Raw genomic sequence first — 23,547 nt, forward strand, 5'->3', positions numbered from 1 at the left:
GCTCTACCCCAGCACTAATAGTCTATTATATTATCATTATCATTATTATTATGATTATTATATTATTTGTTATCCTAGGAAAATGTTATTACTTTCATCATGTGTACCATGAGTTGTATTTATGTTCTTAGCTGTCGTTCTCTCAGTTCATTTAGCTGAGCATTAACTTAACCCTGACCGCCTGGTATCTGGGGCCCTCTTCAGTCATCTTGATTCATATCTGGCCACTGGACCCAGATGGCTCAGAAGGAGAAGGTGAGACTGGTGAATTAACATAATACCCCCTCACTCAGTTCCAATTCCTGTGCTTGTCATGGCATCACCTCCCTGATGTCATGGTCTTCTTTGAGAACAAAGGACAGATATTATCATGCTGCTTTCAGTTTTTCTAAAATCTACTCTTCAATGTCATTATCAGATTTTATTTTCCTTTTGCTGTAGGATGCACACATACTGGATCATAGCATTCCATAGAAGGCTTCCCTAAGTATTTTTTAGAAACAGATGTGTTTACTTAAAGGCAGAGTTAATTCTCACTTCCCTGCAATGTTCATGCAAATAACTGCTATAGATTTTAGGGGAAATCCTATCTCCTAGTTTGTAAATGATGATAAAATCACATAAAGTATCTTTAGATCTTATTTCCATGTTAATGAAATTCATGCTCACTGGATCTAAGTGTGTCTCCCTCTCACTCCATTTCCTGTCAGTGACTAAATCTTTTCAATTCTCTCTCAATATTTCTTAATCTGTCCCTTTTTTATTCACTCTTATAGCCACTACCTAGCTAAGAACCTCATTACCTCTCCTTTGAACCAACAAAATATTCTCTTAATTTCTCTATTCAAAGGATACCTCCTCCATGAGATTTTCTTTCCCTCTCACCTCTATTAGGTAATAACTTTCACATTTTTAAGTCTTATTTGAGAGGTTCTTACATACACTTTGAAAAAAAATCCTTGTATCTCAGGTTCAAAAAACAAAACCTGGAAGCTTTACCACCCATCAGTCAATCAATAAGCATTAAACACCTGTGTCCCAGACACTGTACTAGTCCTGGGGGATAAAAATACAAAGAATGAACCAATCTCTACTTACAAAGAATGTACATTTTAGTGAGGAAAACAAGAATAGATAAAAAATATAGACAATAAATATAGACTTAATGAATACAAAAAAACCAAGTAGTGAAATACAAGTTTGAGAAAAGTGCAGTAGCACAGTTGGGAAGATCAAGAAAGGCTTCTTGCAGAAGACAGAGATTGAGTAGTTCTGAGAGAAGAGAGACTCTATGAGGTAGAAGTAAATAAGGAGTCGATTCCAGGCAAATGGGGTGACTAGTCCACAAAGGCATGGGACATGGAGGGTCATGTTTGATGAAGAGAGAAAAGATGAGTTTGGTATCTCATCATCAATTTCCCTTTAAAGCCTGTAGTTCACCAAGTTCAAAATGGGGGGAAAAGCCTAGTGTGAATGGTATTTGAGTGAATCAGAAGTTAATTTGAGGTTACTAATTTGGGAAACCTTTTGTTAATAAGGACTTAATCACTTTTGTGTTTCAGCATGCACATCTCTGAAAGCCAACAAGAATTCTTCAGAATGCTGGATGAAAAAATTGAAAAGGTATGAAGTTAAATAAATATTTCATGTACTTTGAAAGGAATAAACTGGGGCTTTTTTAATGTGATTTAGGGTTACATTAAAATTCAGTGACTTTTTTTTCCCATGAATTACTACAGAAGCTAGTTGTTGCACTGATATTTTTGTAAGGACATGAGAGCTGAGGGTTAAAGCCAAAAAGTTGAATGTGGCTGTGAACTAATTTGTGAATTGAACAATCTCTAATAATGGTGCCCTTCTATGAGGGCCTCCTGTTGTTCTTGAAACCTCTGGTTTTACTTTTAAGCATTGATCGCTTTCTGTCTACAGGACTATGGATTCATGTTTTTCCTCTTGTGGTGAGTTAACAATATAAAATGGAGCAAAAAAAAAAAAACAACCTTTGTCCTTGAGGACAAAGCTTAACTATCTCCTGACATAAGAGTCCATGAAGCATGACAATGGTATACTTGGTTCTATATCCATATCTGTGATCATGTTATTACTATGTCATATTATATGTTATAACATGTTCTTGTCATTTCTTGGAGAAAATCTTGCCCCACCTTATTCAGATTGAACCAATTTTTAATGGCAAAGAAAAACCAGTTAAACTAAACCATCCAGTACAATTACTATATCTTACAACAGACAGCTTTCTGTCCTAGCTGATATGATTAGTTTTCTGCTCTGTGGGACAAACATTGACTTTTCAATTATTCAGACTTTCATTCAGGTACCTTTCCATTTGTGCTGTTGTAGTTATTTCATGTACTGTTCTCTTGTAGCTACTTATTTTTCTCTACCTTTATTCATATAAATCTCATGCCTCTCTGAACTTCTTGTATCTTTCATTTCTCAGTGCAAAATACAATTCCGTTACTCTCCTGTGCCAAAGTTCCTTCAGCCATTGCCCATCAATGGTCACTCACTTTATTTCTAATTCTTTGCTACCATAAGAAATATTGCTATGAATGTATTCATAAATGTTGGATCAACAGATTTTTTTAATCTTTCTTATTGTCTTTGAGGACTCCAAAACTCACCAGCCCTTTTCTGGATTCAACATTTTGCTTGCCCAGTCCTCTAGTATCTACCATGGAATTTTAATCCTGTTAGAAGGGCACACATTTTCTCTCTCTCTTTTTTTTTTTAGGTTTTTGCAAAGCAAATGGGGTTAAGTGGCTTGCCCAAGGCCACAGAGCTAGGTAATTATGAAGTGTCTGAGACCGGATTTGAACCCAGGTACTCCTGACTCCAAGGCCAGTGCTTTATCCACTACACCACCTAGCCACCCCTAGGGCACACATTTTCAAAAGTGACTGGCCAACTTTAGGAATGTGGTCTCTCTAGAGCATGGAACTAATCTAATTGACTCCCATGGGACTAGGATAAATGACCTTGATGTCATTAGCACTTTATTCTAACCATGTAAACAAAGTAGAATATAGTGCCCTTTAAGGACAAGCATTATACTAAATTGAAATTTAGCCTTTGAATTTCAAGAGAAACCAGTAGAAATATGACTTAAGAAGCGGTTAATCAGTTTGAGATAGTATGATTTATAAAACTGATATATATTCATTGAGGGGAAGGGTCTGTCCTTTAATTCAAAACATTATGGATGAGAGATCTTTGTTTTAATTTAATTGAGAAATTTACTTAATTTTAATTTTTATTTCTGTTATTCTCATAAATTTCTATGTTGCGATTCATAATTTCACAAAAGGTGCTAAAAAGAAGCTTTGGATTTCAATTATTCATGAGCAGAGCTCCCCACTGTGAAATGGACAGCCCAGCGAGCAGCTGCCTCTTCTCTCCTCTAATTCATCATTTTATGAACCACCAATAAATAACCATTGAACATTTCTCCAGATCACCATCCTAATTATAGTGATGTATAGAATAGAGGAGGGTCATAGATAAAACTGAGTATGTCTGATCTATTCCATGAAAGTATGTAAATACTTTTCTCTGAATATCTGTGTTGACTATAGTGGAATATTGTGTTGCCCCTAGTGAACTGAGCATGGCTTTTCCCAGTTGAGAGGTGTGACTTTTATAAATCTACAAACCAGTTGCCAGGTTTCCTACAACACAAAGACTGGTCATTTTCACCTACACTAATAACCTTTTTGTTAATAAAGTGCAAGAAAAGGAGAAAGTGCCTATTACCCCTCAACAAAGTCTTCCATTCTCTACTGTTTTTGCTTGGCTTCCTGATAATAAATAGATTTGCTTGGTAGGCAGGACTATTGTATAAAAATTAAAACAAAAATAAAGTTTTTAAAAACTTAAAGAATATGATTAGGCATTTAAAGACTCATTTTTAGAAAGCTTTTCCAAGCTATAATTACATTTTGTTTCCTTATTTGTGGAGTCATTGCTCCAGGATGATTTAGGACCTTTTTCTAATCTGGGCAGAAGAATAGAGATACATCTAAAATGGAAAAAAAAATTTGTGACCTGACTAGCTCTTAAATAGAAACTCTCTAGATAGACAGTAGTTGTAGATTGCATAAAAGTGTGATCCTAGCCCCACTATTTCCTGGATTTTTAAACCAAAGAATTATGGTATAATGTTAGTCTATCTGTGCATATTCATGGGGGTTGCTTCTGTCTTTTATCTTCTGTTTCTCCTCTAATCCTGAATGTCATATTAGTAACTAGTTTCACACCTCTGCCCTTATTTTATCATCATTCCTGAAGAAAAAAGGTCATTAAAAATATTAGACTACCAGGGATGGCTAGGTGGTGCAATGGATGAAGCACCAGTCCTGGAGTCAGGAGTACCTGGGTTCAAATCCGGTCTCAGACACTTAATAATTACCTAGCTGTGTGGCCTTGGGCAAGCCACTTAACCCCATTTGCCTTACAAAAAAAACCTAAAAAAAAATATTAGACTACCTTCTCTTCTTTCCCCCCCTCATCACTCAACTGCCATTACTGAAAGAAGAGAACTTCACTAGTTCTTACTAAAGAAAACATCTGTTGTCTTAATGTTAGACCTTAAAGCATCATATCACTCCAGAGCTTTGAAATGTACCTCTAGGTTTCTATAAATGACCTTCCCAAACTTTTTTCATTCTCAAATACAAAGTGTCCCAAAAGTCATGGTGCAGTTTTAAGCTTTATGTCTATGTTCCATATGGATTGATAGCAATTCACTAAATTTGTTTGTTGCATTTTGGAGAGCTGAATTTAAATGTATCCTTACACTAACAAAGCTTAAAAGTATAGAAGGGAACAAACCATCAATATTAAAAATGTGAAAAAAAATAATATGAAGTCCAAGGAATATACCTAGATAGATAGATATTCAGATAGATAGATAAAGACATATAAACATGTAAATATGTTTTTGACACATATACATATACTAACATGATTGAGTCTCTATCATGTGCGCTAAATTATGAGTAATTGAGCCTTAGTTTTAAATTTTCATTTGCTCCACACCTTGTCACATAACTCAATTTCTTCCCTTTAAATCAATTTGAAATTAAATTGAATGAGCCTTGGGAGACTTACCAACCATTCCTTGGATTCATTCCCTCTTTTATTGAGTATTTATTGAGTGTTTATAGGGTACAGCTTGAAACTTGACCACTCAGCTCTCCTTCCTGGATATTTCTGGCTTGTTCTATTTAAAACACTATTTGTACCAAGAAATTAGAATGGTAATAACTTTTAGTGGTGTCTTGTAAAATAGAAGCCCTCTCATTCAGAAGTAGTGATGGTTCAGGGCCATAGCTTTAGAGTATATAGAATAGAAGTATGACTGTTTTATTCCATTCACTTAAACATAAACTTCCTTTTCTGTCTTTACATTCTGACTGCAATTCAGTTTGCCTTTACATTTCTTCTTGCTCTTACAACTCTGTTTAAAAAATAAAACTTCTATCTTTCTTTCATGAGATTCCTTATTAAACTTATTAACTTATTAAACAATGCCTAAAGTCAGAGCATTATGTTAAGGTACATAGGGAAAATGGTTAAATAAGACATGATCCATGAACTTAATGCCAACCAAAAAAAGTTTAAATTTTACTCCTGGACAACAGAGAACTACTGAAATTTTTCAATCACAGGAATGACGTGACTAGATCGACACATGAGGAACAAATAACTGACTTGACTACTTCAAGTGGGAGAAAAAGCTTCTAAAATTATTTTAGTTCATTGTACAATAATGTTCCAGACTAGAGACCATGTTTTATACTTATGTTGTGACGTGAGCCAAAGAAATTCCCAAGATGTCATTTCCTATGATACAAAATTACTCATTAGGACAATTTCCAGAAGACCGTGTCTGGCTACTGAGCAGATGCATCATTTGGACTATGACTGGTAGGAATTCTAAAAGGATTCAGAAAAAAAATACCTAACATTTATAGAACACTGTAAGGTGTACAAAACTCTTTATAAATCTCTTATCTGAGCCTTATGATCTTGGACGTAGGGGTTATTCTTGTCCCCATTTTTCAGATGAAAAAGCTGAGGCATTGTTAAAGCTCCGAGTCACACAGCTGATAAGTTTCTGAGTCCAGATTTGATCTCAGGGCTTCCTAACTCCAAGTCCAACACTCTATATCCCTTGAGCCACCCTCTTCTGGAAAAGAGATGAAAGGATCTCATAAAAGAAAGACAGGAGCTTTATTTTTTTAAACAGAGTTGTGAGAGCAAGAAGAAATATAAAGGCAAACTGTGAGCTCCATTCAGAATGTAAAGACAGAGAAGGAAGTTTATATTATAGTATTACCTAGAGTCCCAAGGGTATTCTGCTGACCCCAGAACCAGCAGAGAAATTTCTGCAGACTGTTACATGCCCTGAAAAATTTACATGGAACTCCAAGAGACCGACAACTCTAAATATTCACTTTTTACCAGTATATAGGTAGTCTGAAGACACTGTCTAAGTTATACAGTACTCAAGATATTAGGGAATATTATTAGAATATTAGATTTCACCCCTTAAAGCCTGTAAGAGTTTTTTCCCATTTGTGTATGGAAAAAAAAGCTTCGCATCTTAATTAAATGCTTTTGCTGTTGAATTTGTGGCTGATGGTGGTCTGTAAATAGAATGTTCTGCAATCAATGGAATCTCAGAACATGAATTGCAAAATTGCTCACTTGGGAAAGTACCAAAAGGCCTCAGAGGGCTTTAAAATTCCATTATTACAGTATTTTTGTAAACTTTTCAGTAAATATACAACTCTTTGCCTTAAAGTGAGTCTTATAACATCCCTATTTTTTTCAAATACTTTATACACTTAGAAGCAGTAAAGCACATTTCTTTATAAAATGCATTACATAATTAAAATATTTAACTAAGTTGGATTGGTTTCTTCCTGATACTACTTCTATGATAGTCTTATCATGGAAAAAAAATTTCTGTTTTGACTCTATTGTTGTCATTAGCTTGAGGGAAGCAAGTCACATCATTTGCCAGAGCTTGCAAAATTTAGCTGAGGCATCAAACTTTAGATCAGAGTTTAACTGGTTAGTGATAAGAGAATTTCTGGCTCAGCTTTATTACCCCTATTTATTTAAGATGAGCATGACAAATAACTAGCTCCAGGTTAATAGTTATGGTTAGTTTGTAAATTCCAGCTTTATCCCTAGTATTTACTGACTAGTTTATAATTTTACCTGATGCAGATCTTCCTCCTCCTCCTTTATCTGATCTTTGATGTGTAAATGTTTATCTTCCCTTCTGCCCTCTGTAAAATTCCATTGTATCTGTTTTGCAGATCTAACTAAGATCTATATAAGGTTATATTTCAGCAAACTTCAGTTTTATGCTTCATTTTCATGAAACTAAGTGCCCATACTAACTTTTATATATACTGATCTTTGCTCTAAGCGTAGTTATTAAAATGTTTCTGCATGTTCTAAGTATGATTGGCAATAGTACTTATTAAAGTGTCTGTGGTAAGATTTTTTTCTGTTACTCTCAATTAGTTTTTACTTTGTTGAATCAAATTATTTCACTCCTATTAAGAGTAGACACGGGGGAAGCTAGGTGGTACAGTGGATGGAGTACTGACCCTGGAGTCAGGAATGCCTGAGTTCAAATCTGGTCTCAGACACTTAATAATTGACTAGCTGTGTGACCTTGGGCAAGTCACTTAACCCCATTGCCTCGCCAAAAAAAAGGAGTATACCCAAATGTAGTCTGTTCAGTAGGCAAACCTTGTCATTTGGATAAAGTGTTCAAACATGGGTGTCCAGTCTTTTAGCTCTTCTGGGCCACATCACCCAACAAAAACTTGTCAAAGGCCACATATAGAATTTAATATTTATTTTTTACTACAGTGTAACTAATGAATAAGCTAAATATGAATAATAGTGAATAAAAGGTAATATGGTCCACTTGAATGAACTTTGAGAACCATATGCAGCTTACATACAGGCTATGAATTAGACATACCTGCCAGATAGGTATGGCAGCATTTAATGAATTCTACACAATAAAGGACTACCCTACAGTAATCCCACTGGTTTTGATATCCCTGATCATTTGTTGCCTCATATAACTAGGTGGCACAGTAGATAGAGCAATGGACCAAGAGTCAGAAAGACCTGAGTTCAGATCTGTCCTCAGACACTAGCTCTATGACCCTGGGCAAAATATTTAACCTTTTTTGCCTCAGTCTCTTCATCTATAAAATAAGCTGGAGAAGAAAATGATGAACCACTCCAATGTCTCTGCCAAGAAAACCCCAAATGGGATTACAAAGAGTTGGACATGATGAAATGTTGAACAACAGAAATAGTTGTAGTAGTGGTGAGAATTATCTCATTTCCTAGTTTTAAAGTTTATAAAGATGAAGACAATTATATGAAATAATTCTCAATAGGAAACAGGTTAATTATCTTGCGGCAATACTTGTTTGATATAGAAAATTTGGAGCAAATGGAACCTAAATTCCAATCCCATCTTCCCTACTTATCAGCTGGATCATTGCTGGCAACAAATTTTTCTGATTCTCTGATCCTGAAAACACTGAATAGAACTTCCCTGCCTCACCTGACATTGCCTGCCAGACCATCTTGAAGAGTTAGACTCTTAATCCTTTTGCTTTCATTAATCCTAGTCCTGATTCTGCTATTAGTCTTACTCCCTTTATTTCACCCTTAAATATAAACATGCTGGTTTTTTTATATCAGAAGACCTGAATTCAAGTCCTGATGGGATTTTTTTTTCTTCTGCCACAGATTAACTCTGACAAGTCTTTTAACTTCCCTGCCCGTTTCCTTGTCTGTAAAATGAGGGCATTAGACTAGATGGCCTCAAATCGTGATCCCATGATTCTGTGACTTCAGAGCAATGAGTAAATGTGGCAAATACATACAGGCTCAGTTTGGTAAAAAACTTCCCTAACCATTAAAAGTGTCTCAAAATGGATTAGGCCACCTTAAGAAGTAGCAAGTTCTCTCCCCCCCAACTAAAAGTTTTCAAACTTGGGTTAGATAACTATTTATTGGCAATGTTTTTAAAGGAATTTCTCTTTAGACACAGATTGGACAATGGAAACCATCTAAAGTCTCTGTGTATCCTTGAGATCATAGGATAGGTCTTAAAGTGTTGAACCCAAGGAGACTAAAGATTTAAGAGCATCTACTGGGTGGTCATTTATGCATGTTCCACCAAAGTTTTCAGGTTTTATTTTCTCTTGTAGCTTTAAAAGTCCACTTGCAAAAAAAAAAAAAAAAAGTCCACTTACAAGAAGCACTCAAAGGGAGGGGGTAGAATTGGAGGGATGGGGAAGAAGGGAAGAATATCCTCTGTAGCTGTTACCCAAACAAGCACTATGGGGTACTACTTTCCCTTTTTTAATGCTAAACAAGAGCACCCAAGGAATCCAAGAGTTCTTTTGTTTTGCAAATTGGTCTACAATTACAAAGAATTAGAAACTACTCTATGGCACCTTCTATTGAGCAGAAGTGTGTGTGTGTGTGTGTGTGTGTGTGTGTGTGTGTGTGTGTGTGTGTGTGTGTGTGTGTGTGTTGTAAGCATTTATGGAATGAGCTGGTTACTGTCACCTCATAGGGAAATAAGATCTCTGGCATAAAACCCAAAACATCAAGGTTATGGATCTTATGGCTGCCACCGGCTGTCCCATGGCCTCACATGCCTCTAAGCATCCCTTGCCAGCAGATTGGTAAATGCATGTCATTGTTTGTAAGCACATGCAAATGCTTCAGCACAAAGATTTATTCCTTCCCTACTGGAAAAAAACAAACAAAACTCAAGCATTTGTTTTGTTTAGTAACAAGCACCTCACCCTCCCTCCCCAAAAAAGCCTCTATCACACAGCTGTGGAATATGGCAGCTAGGTGGCCCAGAAGTAAGAGCATTGACCTTGAAGGCAGCAATTTCTGACTTCAAATCCTATCTTGGATACTTGCTAGCTGTGTGACCCTGGACAAGTCAATTATTCCTTCCCAGCTGCTTTCCTCATCTTTAAAATGGCAGTATTAATAGTAGCTACCTGATAGGTTGTAAAAACAAAAAGAGATCCTTACCTAGCTGTGTGACATGGGGCAAGTCATTTAACCCTTGCCTTGCAATCAATCAATAAATAAAATGAGATCCTTATAAATACATATAAAATGATGATAGAATGTGACCCTGCTAGTTGAATTTTATGTAATATGACATTTTGAGTCATCAAGTAAAAGAAGTCTGAAGAAGTCTTGACCCAGAATTGTCACAGCTTATTTGTAAAGGTCATTCTAATTGGAAGGATTCTACTATCTAAACAAAATCATTTAAAGTTACAAAAGTTTTAGCCTGATCTAGCCTAGTGGGTAAGAATTTTCCCAGCATGTCTAAGCTTTCAGACTTTTCCTATAGTTCCTGGTTTTATTTTTATGTAAGACCAAGGGAACCTTCTTTTGATCCATATATATCAAAATAGAAAGGAACACAATGCTTGCTTTCTCTCTAAAGACACAATTATTTTTCTTTTGTAATTAGAAGCTAAACAAATTCATAGAGCTTTAGAACTGAAATGAACTTTAGAAATAACCAAATCCAACTCTCTCATTTGGGGTTTTTTTTTAAGTCATTTATTTTTCAGTGTTGTTTGACTCTTCATGACTCCATTTGTGGTTTTCTAGACAGAGATACTAGAGTGGTTTGTCATTTCCTTCTCCAGATTATTTTACAGCTAAAGGAACAAAGAAAATAAGTTTAAATGACTTGCCCAGGGACACACGGCTAGTTGGTGTCTGAGACAAGATTTGAACCTCCGTCTTCCTAACTCCAGGCCTAGCTATCCATGCTGCACTACCTAGCTGCCTCCCATTTGTGCCCATGAGAAAACTCAAGACCCTTGGAGACTAAGTGATTTGTCCAACCATTCTATAGGTTCAAACAGCAGAGCTATTCTCTTACTCTCTGTTCAGTGACCACCTATATAGTGTGCACCTTTCATTCTGGAAGTTATCTGGGTGCCTCATAATTAAAAAGATAAATCTATTGCTCAATTGAAGCAGTTTTTACAGCTTTGTTTGTGATCATAACCATCATAGTTTCTATCGCCTCCCTATCCTCTATTCCTTTCTTGAGATTTTCCTTCTCTTCCTTTGTAGGGAAGATGTTACATCTGCCAGTCTAATTAGGTTGTAATTACAAGGGGTAGGAATTGTGTGGCACATTCTTTCTGTCCCTTTTTTCCCTACTCAACATTTTCTATGTAAATGTCTTCTCGGTAGTAATAGTGTTTTTAAATAGTAAGAATCTCCTTTCACTGTAGTGAAATATGATTATATACTGGTCACTAAGAATGATAGCTTCACTCTCCAGCTGAAAGCAATTAGGTGATGCAGCCATGGGAGAATAATCAGGTATGAAGCCTAAAAGAAATGAATACCCCAAATAACAAAAATATCCATAGGGCCTACAAGATCACTTTAAGTTGCTGAACTAGGATTCTAACTTGAGTTCAGCAAAAGAAGCCAAATTGAATGCTCTTTCCACAATATACAAAAATAGTTGTAGTCCTAGTTCTTGGGGAGTTCAGAATAAAAAATAAAACAAAAAAATGGCATTTGTATAGCACTTTGAAGTTTATTCATAGACAACATAATGATGTTTTCCCATCATGTCCATATGGGGAAGAATAGGAGAGGGTAGCTAAAGGTTGCTGGTGAATGCCAAGGTGTGACTGTAGTAAATTCAAATTAAGAAAACTACTCATTTGTAGGTTTATGATAAGTTGTACCAAGACCAAGAATTTTTTAAACTCATAATAGCATCACAGGTCTAGAGTTGAATAATTTAGGGACCATCTAGTTTAATCCCTTACATTTTATTAATAGGAATCTAGAAAGTTAAGTGATTAATAGGGACCTAGAAAGTTGTGATTTGCCTGTAGTCAAATAAAGACTAATTAGTGAGAAGGTCTCTTGCCTATTGGGTAAACCTCTTGTGGTGAACTTTTGGGAAGATATGATGGACTAGTCACATAGGATGGGCAGGCATAAATGAATTCTGATGTACATTCTTTTTTGTTTTGTTTTGTTTTTTGTTTTTGCAAGGCAATGGGGTTAAGTGACTCACCCAAGGTCACACATTTAGGCAATTATTAAGTATCTGAATCCAGATTTGAACTCAGGTACTCCTGACTCCAGGGCTGGTATTCTATGCACTGCACCTCCTAGCTGCCCCTTGATGTACATTCTTAAAGGAAACTCTCAGCTGATGAAAACACAGATCTATAAGAGAATGAGTGAAATTTATTCAGAGATCGATATGTAATCTGTCCATGCCAGAGCAAAGTAGGCATGTTGGAAAATAATGATTAATAAGATTAGAGGTAGACATGAGCAGGGAGTCAGTTTTATTAGTAAAGCCTAAGGAATTTAAATTAAGCAGTGTGGGGCTAACTATAGATCTTTGAGGTTGAAAATGTTTTTTCCATGCTTTTTAAAAATCATATCCTTTTGTAAAATATGTTCTTAACTCATCATGTGTCATAGGGAGCTGAGACTGAATTACCATTCCAAACCTCACATTGCTAAACAGTGCCCAGTGTCAGTTAATTTGGGTTGGCCCCTTTAGGATTTTTTTTGACCAGCTTGTGGTATATTTTGTATTTTTTAATGTTTTAATGTATTTTTCTTTGGCTTCAAAACCACATGATTTATTTTTCCAATTCACTCACCAAGTACCAGAATAATAGGTACTAGAATTATATCTCTTTTTGGAAGGCTAGGAGGGGAACAAGGTGGTTGGGGTTAAGTAACTTATCTAGGGTCATATAGCTAGTATCAAGTATCTGAGGTCATATTTGAAATGAAGACCTCCTTGTCTTCAGGACTGATGCTTTATTCATTGTTCCACCTAGATACCCCTATTTGTGGGGCTATGGAAAGAGCATTCAACTTGTGGGATTTAAGCTAGAATCTCAGCACAACACTTTAAAGGGACCTTGTTGAGACAGTTATTTAATAAATTCCTATTATGTTCCAGCCGTTTAGCTAAGTAGATCTAATGAATCAAATAATCTCTGGTCAAAAAGAGTTTACAGGGGCAGCTAGGTGGCACAATGGATAGAGCACCAGCCCTGGAGTCAGGTGCTTTATGGGGCTTTTGATAGATTCTTGTGAGCTCTCAGTGATGTTTCTAGTCAATGAACATTCATTAAGAATTTTTTTTAAAAGTTCATGTTAGTTACTGCTCTCAAAAACTCTCAGTCTAATGGGAGAAACAACATATGAACAAGTATATACACAAACTATAGGCAGGATATATTGGAAATATTCAACAGAGTAGTGACAGGAACACTTAGAGGGACTAGGAAAGGCTTACAAAAGGAAGAGAGATTTTAACTGGGACTTGAAAGAAGCCAAGGAAGCCAGGAGGTAGAAATGAGGAGGAACAAAAGGTGGGGAGACCAGAGAAAGTGCCCAGAGGCAGGAGATGTGGTAGACCCTATTATGAGTTAACTATGAAATGCTTCTTAAAGGCAAAACTTATTATTCTGTTTTATTAAAACAGTAGTTTTAGTATTGAGTGCATATTTAGTAATATCCTTTCCTCCAGAAGGCATTGAAGATTAGACATAATTTCATTAGCAAGAATTCATTCAAGCAAGAAATATGTCTCTTATTAGTTGAAGAGTTCTCTAGAACTGAGACCCATCCAGAGAGGGTGTGTGACCAAAGCAAATTATGCTGTGTGTACTTTTCTCTTGCTTTTCTCCTCTTTGGGAATATAAGTGAAATTTCATTCAAATGAACTTCAAAAGATTAATAAATTTATCTCAAGATCATTCTTGATTAATAATACTTTAAGTATGGGGGGGCAGCTAGGTGGCTCAGTGGATAAAGCACCGACCTTGGAGTCAGGAGGACCTGAGTTCAAATCCAGTCTCAGACACTTAATAATTACCGAAGTGTGTGGCCTTGGGCAAGCCACTGAACCCCATTTGCCTTGCAAAAACTGAAAAATAATCATAATAATAATAATAATACTTTAAGTATGAATCTCAGTAAAGTTGCTGTTGTCTTTTGTTCTCAAAAAAGACCATGACATCAAGTCATAACTTACACATAATTTTTGGATTAAAGTGAAAGAGTACTGTTCAAAGACACCATTCTCACTATCTTTTCCAGAACCATCTGAACTCAGTAGTCTAACATAATAGGGACAGGATGACAGGTGTTGACCTGGATACAATGGAAGACCTTAGATCTTTTAGATGTAGGTCTTTCCCATGTCACCAAGGTACCTCAGCTCTGTGATACCATCAGGTGTAGGGGTTTTGAATTAGTCGCATTCAGTCAAAATTCCACAACTGGTAGCTGTACTCTACTCCTTTGAAACCTCACCAAGTAGATATATCCCTTGTGTATACTTATAAGTTGATATAAATTCTAGCATATGATGGGCTTAATTTAGAACAGATATTTCTAAATACCTTATATGAAAAACACATCTCTGTTAAGAGGCAATTATAGTGCCAGGTCTGATAAAGCCATAGTTCTCTGAGGAAATAACCATACTCATCATGGATCCCAGGCTTAGCATTGGCAGATTGTCTAAGCCAACCTCCCCAATTTTACACAAGTGGAAACTAAAGACCAGCAAGGTTAAGTGCTTTGCCTAATATCACAGAAGTACTAAACGACAGAGGCAAAATTCAAACTGGGGGTCCTCTTGCTCAAAATCTAATATTCTTTCCAGCAAAGACTTTACTGTATATTTCATTTAAAAATCTGAATATTTGCTCCCTGGCCTCATAGTATTAGAACATTATTTACCTTGGCTCTCTTGGGAAGACATAAGCAGGCAGACTCCAAAAAAAGGGAACCAAATCAGTCCCTGTTAAAACTAAAATATGCTACCCTCTGTTCCCTTTAATTGAGCCAAACCATTATATAGCCTGGAAATCTTAACAAATACTCCTTTTCAAAAGAGAATTCTAAGCCTAGCCAAAGATGAGAATTGCACCCTCTCAAAAAGTGGAAACCTTTCTCCCCTTCTGGCTCATAAGCATTTATCATGTGCTAGTTTTGAGCATACGAAAGTAAAAAAATGAAACCACTCTTGACCAGAAGGAACTAACCTGAACACTCCTAATCTCTGAAAACCACCTTCTAATCAGTCTCCAAAGTTATGTGTTTGTTGTCCTGATGAATTTCACCATCGGTGGTCTTTCTCTATGAGGTCTTTCCTCCTGTTCTGATGCCTCTTCTCCATTAGGACTAAGCCATCATTGCTTGTGCCATTGTAGTGGTAAATGGTGAAAATCCTTTCCACCACCACCCCTTTTTTAATACTACATCTAGTTAGTTGATCCTTATTCTGTGTCTTGAAAATGAAAAGTCCTTTTGTCACAAGTGTTTTCTTTCTTTGTGTTTCAGGGATTCGTTGATAGGTGCCCTCTCCCTCTTCCAACTTGGAATGCATCCCCTTCCATGCCTTAGTAGGTGGTCTCATGAGTTTCTTTGGTCTTCTTCATAATCATTATTACTCAGTAGCCCAAGAAACAGTCAGTGACTGTCACACTCTTGAATCTCATTAAAAATGAGATCTTTTCCAACTGAAATAATAATGCCTGAGACTAATTAGAATAAAACTCATTAGAGTAGTTGATTGCCATTAATGCCTCTATTGATTTTCCTAATGAAGTAAGCAGAGGGAGGAGACTTTAACACATAACCTAATTATTTCTTCCCCTTTTTTCAACATTTTCTCAAAACTGTTGTTATAAATGTGTTGTTTGGGTTGTTAACTAAAAAGCAGTAGAAAAGTGCTCCCTAGGTACAGATTGATCTGCTGTCTCCAGCTTTGAGGTGGGGTCTGCTACTTTTAAAAGCCATTATTATCTTAGTAGGCTTACTGTTAAAAGTTTTGACCTGTGATTTCATTCATCCAAGGAACAGTCATACCAGTCCTGCCTTGCACCTTCAGAGTTGGCAGTTAGGGAGTGGGACAGCTTTGGCCCACGTGTCTGAGGCTGGAATCTAGTCCCTATTCACTCCAAAGTCAGCTCTGCCATACTCTATGCCATTTTAATTTAATTGCCGCTCTAATTTTACAATAAGACAGGGAAAAAAAAAACTTAACTAACTGGTATAGTATATATATTGAATAGTCAGAGAAGATCATATTGCTAAGGTATTTTAGAGCTCATTTAGTCCAGCACCCACCACCACCATTTTCCAAATGGGAAAAAATGGGCCTCAGAATGGTGCAATGACTTATCCAATCATAAATTCTAAACGAGAGCCCAAGTCTTCTGACTCTCAAGCCAGCTCTTTTTGCACTGTATCCTGCTGCTTCCTTTGGCTTTGAATTTTGTGCCTTAAGGCCTGAAAATGCCAGCTGCTTCCCATCACACAGTGCCAATCCTGCAGCTTCACAGACCATTTTTCCCCTTTCTCTTCCTATTGCTTGTTTATTCCAGTTCCTCATCACAGATGCCAAGGGAAAGAATGAAATGAGCTTGGTCTGGTTCCTCTGGATGAAGAAAGAGTTTAAATGCAGTAGATTTTTCTAGAGCTTCAAATTCATTGTTGTTTCTAAGAGAAGGAGCACATGCAGAGAGGGCTGGCAGATAGGCTGTTATTTGTGTTGAAAGAGAGGGAGATTGCCCATTGAAGCCCTGCATCAAGTCATTGCTGCAGTAATTGTGCTGATTAAATCCGGCTGCAGATTGTATCCCAGAAATCCTGTGATCTCACAGGTATGGTTTTAGTGGAAATGGAAAGTGGATGGTCATTACCCTGACATACTGTCTGGCACTGACACTATCCTCTCCCCTTAGGGTAGGGCTCTGCAGCAATCCAGAGTTGAGAACGTGGATTTGTAGAAAGAACATTGGGCTTAACTCAAAAGAGCTGAGTATAAATCCTGCTTCAGGAAATTACTGGCTATGTGACACTGGGCAAGCCATTTTCCCTCCCTGAGCCTTATTTTCTTTGTCTGTAAAAGAGGGAGGACTAACTAGATCAAAAGTCCTTAATCTTTTGGGGGTTGTAGATTCCTCTGACTGTCTAGAAATGCCAAAGACCCCTTTTCAAAATAATATATTTAATGCATAAAATACACAAGATTACAAAGGAAACCAGTTATATAGTTATTTCACAATAGTACTATAGATCTTTGCAATAACTCTGAGAGGAAAGTAATGGAAGCCTTATTGCCGCCATTGAGCTGGGGCTCAGTTATCAATTGTCAGCAAACTCATAAATGATAGCTCTGGTTCTTTGGGGCTGAGTCTTCTGACTCCAAACTCAAATGCTCCTTTTCCTACATCATAACCAGATGCACTAACAGCTCCTTAATACAACCCTTCCTTGTCCAACTTATTAGGAGATTCCATTCTTCAAGCTTGCCCAGGATTTGTGAAGACTTCCCTTGCAGAAAGTCGCCTTTGAATTTGGTGAAGTTAACCAGTGTGTGCCTTGCACAAGGAGATGATTGTGCCCCATGGTCACTTATTTTGAATGCCTGAAACATTTTTTACAAAGAGTTCTATTTTCTATTCCCCTTTTGGGGGGGGGGGTGGTGAGGAGAAGAGAGGAATTGCTAGAGAATTAAGCTAGGGAAATCTCTGTCTATCTTCAAAACTAGCTTTTCTCCCACCTTCTGCCTTCTGACAGCTGGTGGATTTAAAGTTCTCTTTTTCATCACTGTGTGTTGAGTTTTTTTTAATTTAAATGAGGGATGAAGCCACCATTTCAGATCCAAACTCACTGCCCCTAAAAGCTAGAATGAATGAGCATTGTGCCATTTGGCAAAGTCAGGGTTACTCTTTCTGCTAGAAACTGTCAAAGAAACCTGCCTGTCCTCCCTCTGGGTGGCTGAATCATCCTTTCCAAAAACCTTGCTGGTGTTTCATTTGTTTGTCATACTGTTCAGGAAAACTACAGAACCATCCCCAGCCCTGCTTTTCCATTTCATCATTTTCTTTCAAGGTCTCCATTGCCGCAACTCTCATGTTTCCTTACACTGGTCTTCAGTCTTGCACAGAATGATAGCAGTTATTAGGGTAGGAATACATTCAGAATCTGGGATTTAATCAATGTGAGGCACTTCTGATAAGGAAGCAATTCAGATTCATTGTAAATCCTAAATTGCTCCTTGAGGCACTTCATAGTCACATAGCTAGCTATGTGCCTCCAGTGAGATTTTGAACCCTAGGCTTTCAGATTCCAAGCCTATCGCTCAATTTGCTTTGCATTTACATTGTTATTATTAATAATAATAAAACAATAATTTTAATTGAAGTAACAATTCCTTGAGAAGCAGCATGATCTGGTAGATACAGGACTCGCCTTGAAAGCCAGTTGGTTCAAATCTTACCTCTGATACGCAGTGAACAGAGGCAAGTCATTTAAATTCCCAGTGCCCTCAGTTTAGGTCCATAAATTCCAGAGGAAATAACCAGTTTTTCAGAAGGAATTTCCCAATCTAGATATGACAATTGTAGAACAAAACACCAGTAATGATTTCTTAGAAGCTACTGTGATCAATAATTCAAAATTACAGTCTTCTTGGATTATATCATAGGCCTAATCTCCAAAAGACAAAACATTTATCACTTTATATAACTGAAAATTGCACCTATAATTCAGCCCACTATCTTGCTTTCCTGCTGCAGCTAGGATTCAGTCATTGAACTGAATGACTATTTTCTCTGATCCTTGTTTATGTGTCTCTGCATGTTAAAAACTGTATATAGTCCCTCATCTGAAACATCATTTTTGAAAGTTTTAGTAGGAGTTGAGATATGACTTTTGACATGATCAGCAGATTATATTTAAATATGCTCTGAGTCATAAATAATGTTTTTGATGATGCTTATTCTTCCTTCTTGTCAAAGACCATGACATGACATGCATGTGAATTGAATTTGACTGAGGGGATACTGTGCTCAGTCACCAGCCTCACTTTCTTCTCCGGAGCCATCTGGGTCCAGTGACCAGATATGGATCAGGATGATTGAAGATGACTTTGGATGGGAGGCAGTCAGGGTTAAGTGCCTTGCAAGGTCATACAGCTAGTAAGTGCCTAAGGTGGAATTTGAACTCAGATTCTCCTGGCTTCAAGGCAGGAGCTCTACCCATTGCACTATCTAGCAATAGCCACCATAATAAGAGCCTGGTACACAATAGGCAATTGAGGAAAAAAACACTAGTTCCATTGCTTATTTTGCCCAATGAAAGTCTCTAACTAAAGTCTTATGAGAGCAGCTAGGTGATGCAGTAAATAGAGCACTGGGACTGCAGTCAGAAAGACTTGAGTTCAAATTTGGACTCAGAAATGTACTAGCTATGTGACTTTTGGAAAGTCACTTGATTCTATTTGCCTCAGTTTAACTCATCTGTGAAATGAGCTGAAAAAGGAAATGGCAAACCACTTCAGCATCTTTACCAAGAAAACCCTAAATAGGGTCATGAAAATGGAATGCAACTGAAACAACTAAAGTCTTAAGAAAGTTGTGCAGAAGGGCACCACTTCTGCTTTGGAACTGAAATAGAAAATACATGATATATTCCTCCACTTGGGATGCCTTTCCTTCTTTTGGCAAACCAAGATCTTCCTTTCTTTCAAAACTTTTCAAAGTTCATGAAATCAATAAAACCATTCCCAGATGACTTCTCTCTGTACTCGCTAACTGTATCCAGAGATGTCTCAGAATCACAGTTAAGATCATAATTTTAAAGCTGGAAAAAGCTTTAGAAGGTTTCTTGTACAGCCATCTCATTTCAGAAATGAGGGAACTAAGACCCCGAGAAGGGAAAATTACTTTCCCAGTGTCACACAATCATTATGTGTCAGAGCCCAGGTGTTAACCCAGATCTTCTACTTACATATCCAGTCTGATGTTTGGAGTCAGAGGAGCAGTCCTGTTCAGCCTATGTATGAATAAAAATTCCTTCCACAACATACAGTTCCATTTTTAAATAGCTGTAATTGTTACTAGATTATTCTGTGTCATGACTCCTATGACCTTTCACGTCTTATTGCTCTTCTCTGGATACTTTCCACCTATTAATATCCTTCCTAAAATCTTGCATGATCCTGAACATGATACTTAGATCCATTCTACCCTAGACAGAGTATAGAAAGGCTATAAGCTCCCTTACATTAGACAGTCTGCCTTATCAATGAAGCTTCATATTGCCATATTCCATTATTGACTCATGAATTTGTCCATCACCTAAGCTTCCAGATATTTTTTCAGCTAACTAGTCTTGTGTTGGTGATATTGATTACTTGAAGCCAACTTCCTACTGGTCTGATAGCCCTATTGGAAAAATGAAATGACATCAGTCTGGCACAACCTATTCTTAATGAAACCACTTTTGCTCCTTGTGATCAATAAGATGTTCCTAACCATCTATTTCATAAGATTTTAGGATTTTGCCAGCCTTTTAAAATAATATTCCCTTCCATACACACTGTGTTCTAGCCAAAGTGAACTGCAAAATTGGCATCCTACCTCTCATCTCCATGCATTTGCAGAAGCTGATTCCCAAATCCTAAAATATGCACTCTCATTTCTGTCTCTCCGAATTTTTTATCCTTTTTTCAAGACTTAGATCAAATGCCACCTCTACCATGAAGCTTTCTCTGTTCTCTTAGGTCTCCCGTGCCACTTCCCTACTCAACAAACTCCAGTGATTCCCTAATACTTCTCGGATCAAAAATAAATTCTTCTATTTACCATTTAAGGCCTTCACTGTTGACCCCCAACCTACGTTTCCATTAAAGTAAAGGTATTACTCCCCTTCCCACACTTTATGTCCAGCCAAACTGGCCTTCTTACTATGCCTCCTACACAAGACTTATCTCTCAACTCTTTGCCTTTGTACTGGAGATCCCCCATGCCTGGAATGTACCACCTCCACATCTCTGCTTCTTAGAATCCTTAGCTTCCTCCAGACTTGGTTCAAATGCAACCCTTGACATGAAACTTTTCTTTATTCCTTCCAACCCAAATGGTAATACCTTTCTTTCCTCCCTCTGCCAAGCTAATTTGTCTTTTTTTTGTTTGTCACTATAAAGTAGGGTATTCACCTTTTTATGTCATATAGTAAGTAGTCTGGTAAAACCTATGGAACCCTCTTACTATCATGTTGTCTTAAAATGCATAAAATATGATACATAGACTTACAAAGGAAACCAAGTTATATTAAAATCTGCATTTTTTCCATCCAAGTTAACAAACACTGCTTAAAATCTATCAGCAGATCTAGGGGATCCCAGGTAAAGAACCTCTTCCTTAAAAGAAGCAACATTGTAGAGTATAGAGAGAGGCTGCCTGGAAGCCAGTGAGACCAGAGTTCAAGACCTCTCTCTGATATGTCCTTACCAGGGGCAAGTCATAAGTCACTGAAAAGAAGGTGCTGACCTACACTGTTAGATGGAGTTGTCTCCCTGGTGTTTTCATACACTGATACGTCTACTACTAATAATAATAATAGCTTGCATTTATCTAGCACTTTAAGTTTATAAATTGCTTTATAAATATAACTCATTTGATGAGTTAATTAAATAATAAATATCACAAGCTAGTCTAGTATCTCCAGACACTCCCAACTCCCAGCCCATGGATAGATCTCAAGGGTTCTGTGAATTTTTATATGTCTTTTTTTTTTTACTAACCTTTACTTTCCTCTGTAACCCTATGTATTTTATTCATTTAAAATCAGTATTCTGAGTAGAGATCTATAAGCTTTACCAAAATGCCAAAAGGGTCCAAAAAAGGCTAAGAACACTACCTTCCCACCCCAACCTAAACCTCTATTGGTACATATTTTCTGTTAGAATATAAGCTTCTTGAGGAGAGGGACTAATTTTCTTTTCCTTTATTGATTAGTTGATTGAAAAGTTATCCTCCTCAGCAGAACATAAACTTCTCAGGTTTCTTTTAGGTTTTGTAGATCACTTGCATTGCACAAGCTTAGTGAACGTTTGCTGATTCTTTGGTCTTCCTTGCAGAGTATAGTTATAAGCAGTCAATTATAAAAAAAATGAGAGGGATATTGACAAAATTAGACACACTGAGAAAGGCAAAAAGTGACAGATGAGATCAAGGAAGGAGAGAAAATTATTATTTTTTTTAAATTTGGGGAAGTCAAAAGCTATATTAGTCTGTAACCATTTAATTTTAAAATATGTTCACCTTTACAGTAAATAATGTTCATAAGGTAACTGAATTACTTAGAAAAGATTCTGTGGGGGCGGCTAGGTGGCGTAGTGGATAAAGCACTGACCCTGGACTCAGGAGTACCTGGGTTCAAATCCGGACTCAGACACTTAATAATTACCTAGCTGTGTGGCCTTGGGCAAGCCACTTAACCCCGTTTGCCTTGCAAAAACCTAAAAAAAAAAAAAAAAAAAAAAAAAAAAAAAAAAGATTCTGTGTTCTTTATTGAATAAATCAGGGACATGTACAATATACTTTAGAAATACTTTCATCCAAAATGTTCAGTTTTTATAAAGCAGTCCTGTTCCTTCAAAGAATACTTTCTTTCTGCAGAATTCAGTAATGTAGATTTCAAACCCAAAGACTTGGGTTTGGATTTCAGTTGTATCATATACTTCTAGTTACTTCCAATCTATTTACAGTTACTTTGAGCAAATAACTTGTTTACTTATTTGTTTCCTCTCTAAGACAAGGGGTTGAAGAAAAGAACCTCTTAAATTACTCCAATGCCCATTATTACATGTTTTCATTATTAACTTCCCCCCTTTCTTGTCCCTTGCCCCATCTATATAGCAGATGATAGATTAATTAGAACCAGGACTTTCTCTGAGCAAATCTATATTAAACTGAATTTCAGCATAGGAATGAAAGCTGTGGGGTGTCAGCATTCTTTATGTTAGCAAGTTTTGTTCAAGTTTTGGAGAGAAATATTCTTTCTGATGAATATAAGTTTCTTAAATGACTGATCCCTTTTGGAATTTCTCAGGAAAACTTATAGTAGCATTCATACTCAAATCACCCCAGCAGTTATTTAGGCTGACTCCATTAACTTAAGGCATCTAGAGCTCTGGAATTAACTCATCAGTGACTATTTATTGAGTTTCTACTATGCTCTAGTTAGTGTAATCTGGGTAGTAAACACACTTTGCACTATTAAAGGGAAGTATGATGTGAGAACTTCAACAGAATGTGAGCCCCTGGAGAAAAGATATGGTTTCATCCTTTGGGCTTGTATTTCCCCATTCCATACACAGTACCTGGTCATTGGTAAGTATTTAATTAACATTTGTTGATTGATTGATTGATTGATTGATTGCCTAATCAAATGGACTGTTTCCAGTTTTTCTTTGTCTTTGCATTCCCAACACCTTAGCACAATGCCTGGCTTATGGTGAGCACTTATGTTTGTTGACTGTTTGGGGGTTTTTATCTCTACATTGAGTTTCTTAATCATGTGATGTCCTTTTTTTCTTTTTCCTTTTCTCCA

The 23,547-nt window shown here is 36.8% G+C and overlaps 1 protein-coding gene across 3 annotated transcripts in view; it reads left to right on the forward strand.

The window, feature by feature from the left end:
* The window catches only part of C2H1orf21 (chromosome 2 C1orf21 homolog), a 266,665-nt gene that overhangs the window by 238,126 nt on the left and 4,992 nt on the right, over positions 1-23,547 (forward strand). For 2 of the 3 annotated variants that reach the window (XM_074222218.1, XM_074222219.1), the window contains exons 5-6: positions 1,563-1,623; positions 2,756-23,544. In XM_074222218.1, the coding sequence (XP_074078319.1) occupies positions 1,563-1,623; positions 2,756-2,854 (160 nt within the window). In that variant the 3' untranslated portion in view covers positions 2,855-23,544. Of the gene's footprint in view, positions 1-1,562; positions 1,624-2,755; positions 23,545-23,547 lie in introns of those variants that run through there. The other variant, XM_074222220.1, reaches the window with a different exon arrangement.

This window comes from Macrotis lagotis, chromosome 2 (genome assembly GCF_037893015.1).
Source record: "Macrotis lagotis isolate mMagLag1 chromosome 2, bilby.v1.9.chrom.fasta, whole genome shotgun sequence".
NCBI classification, from domain to species: domain Eukaryota; kingdom Metazoa; phylum Chordata; class Mammalia; order Peramelemorphia; family Peramelidae; genus Macrotis; species Macrotis lagotis.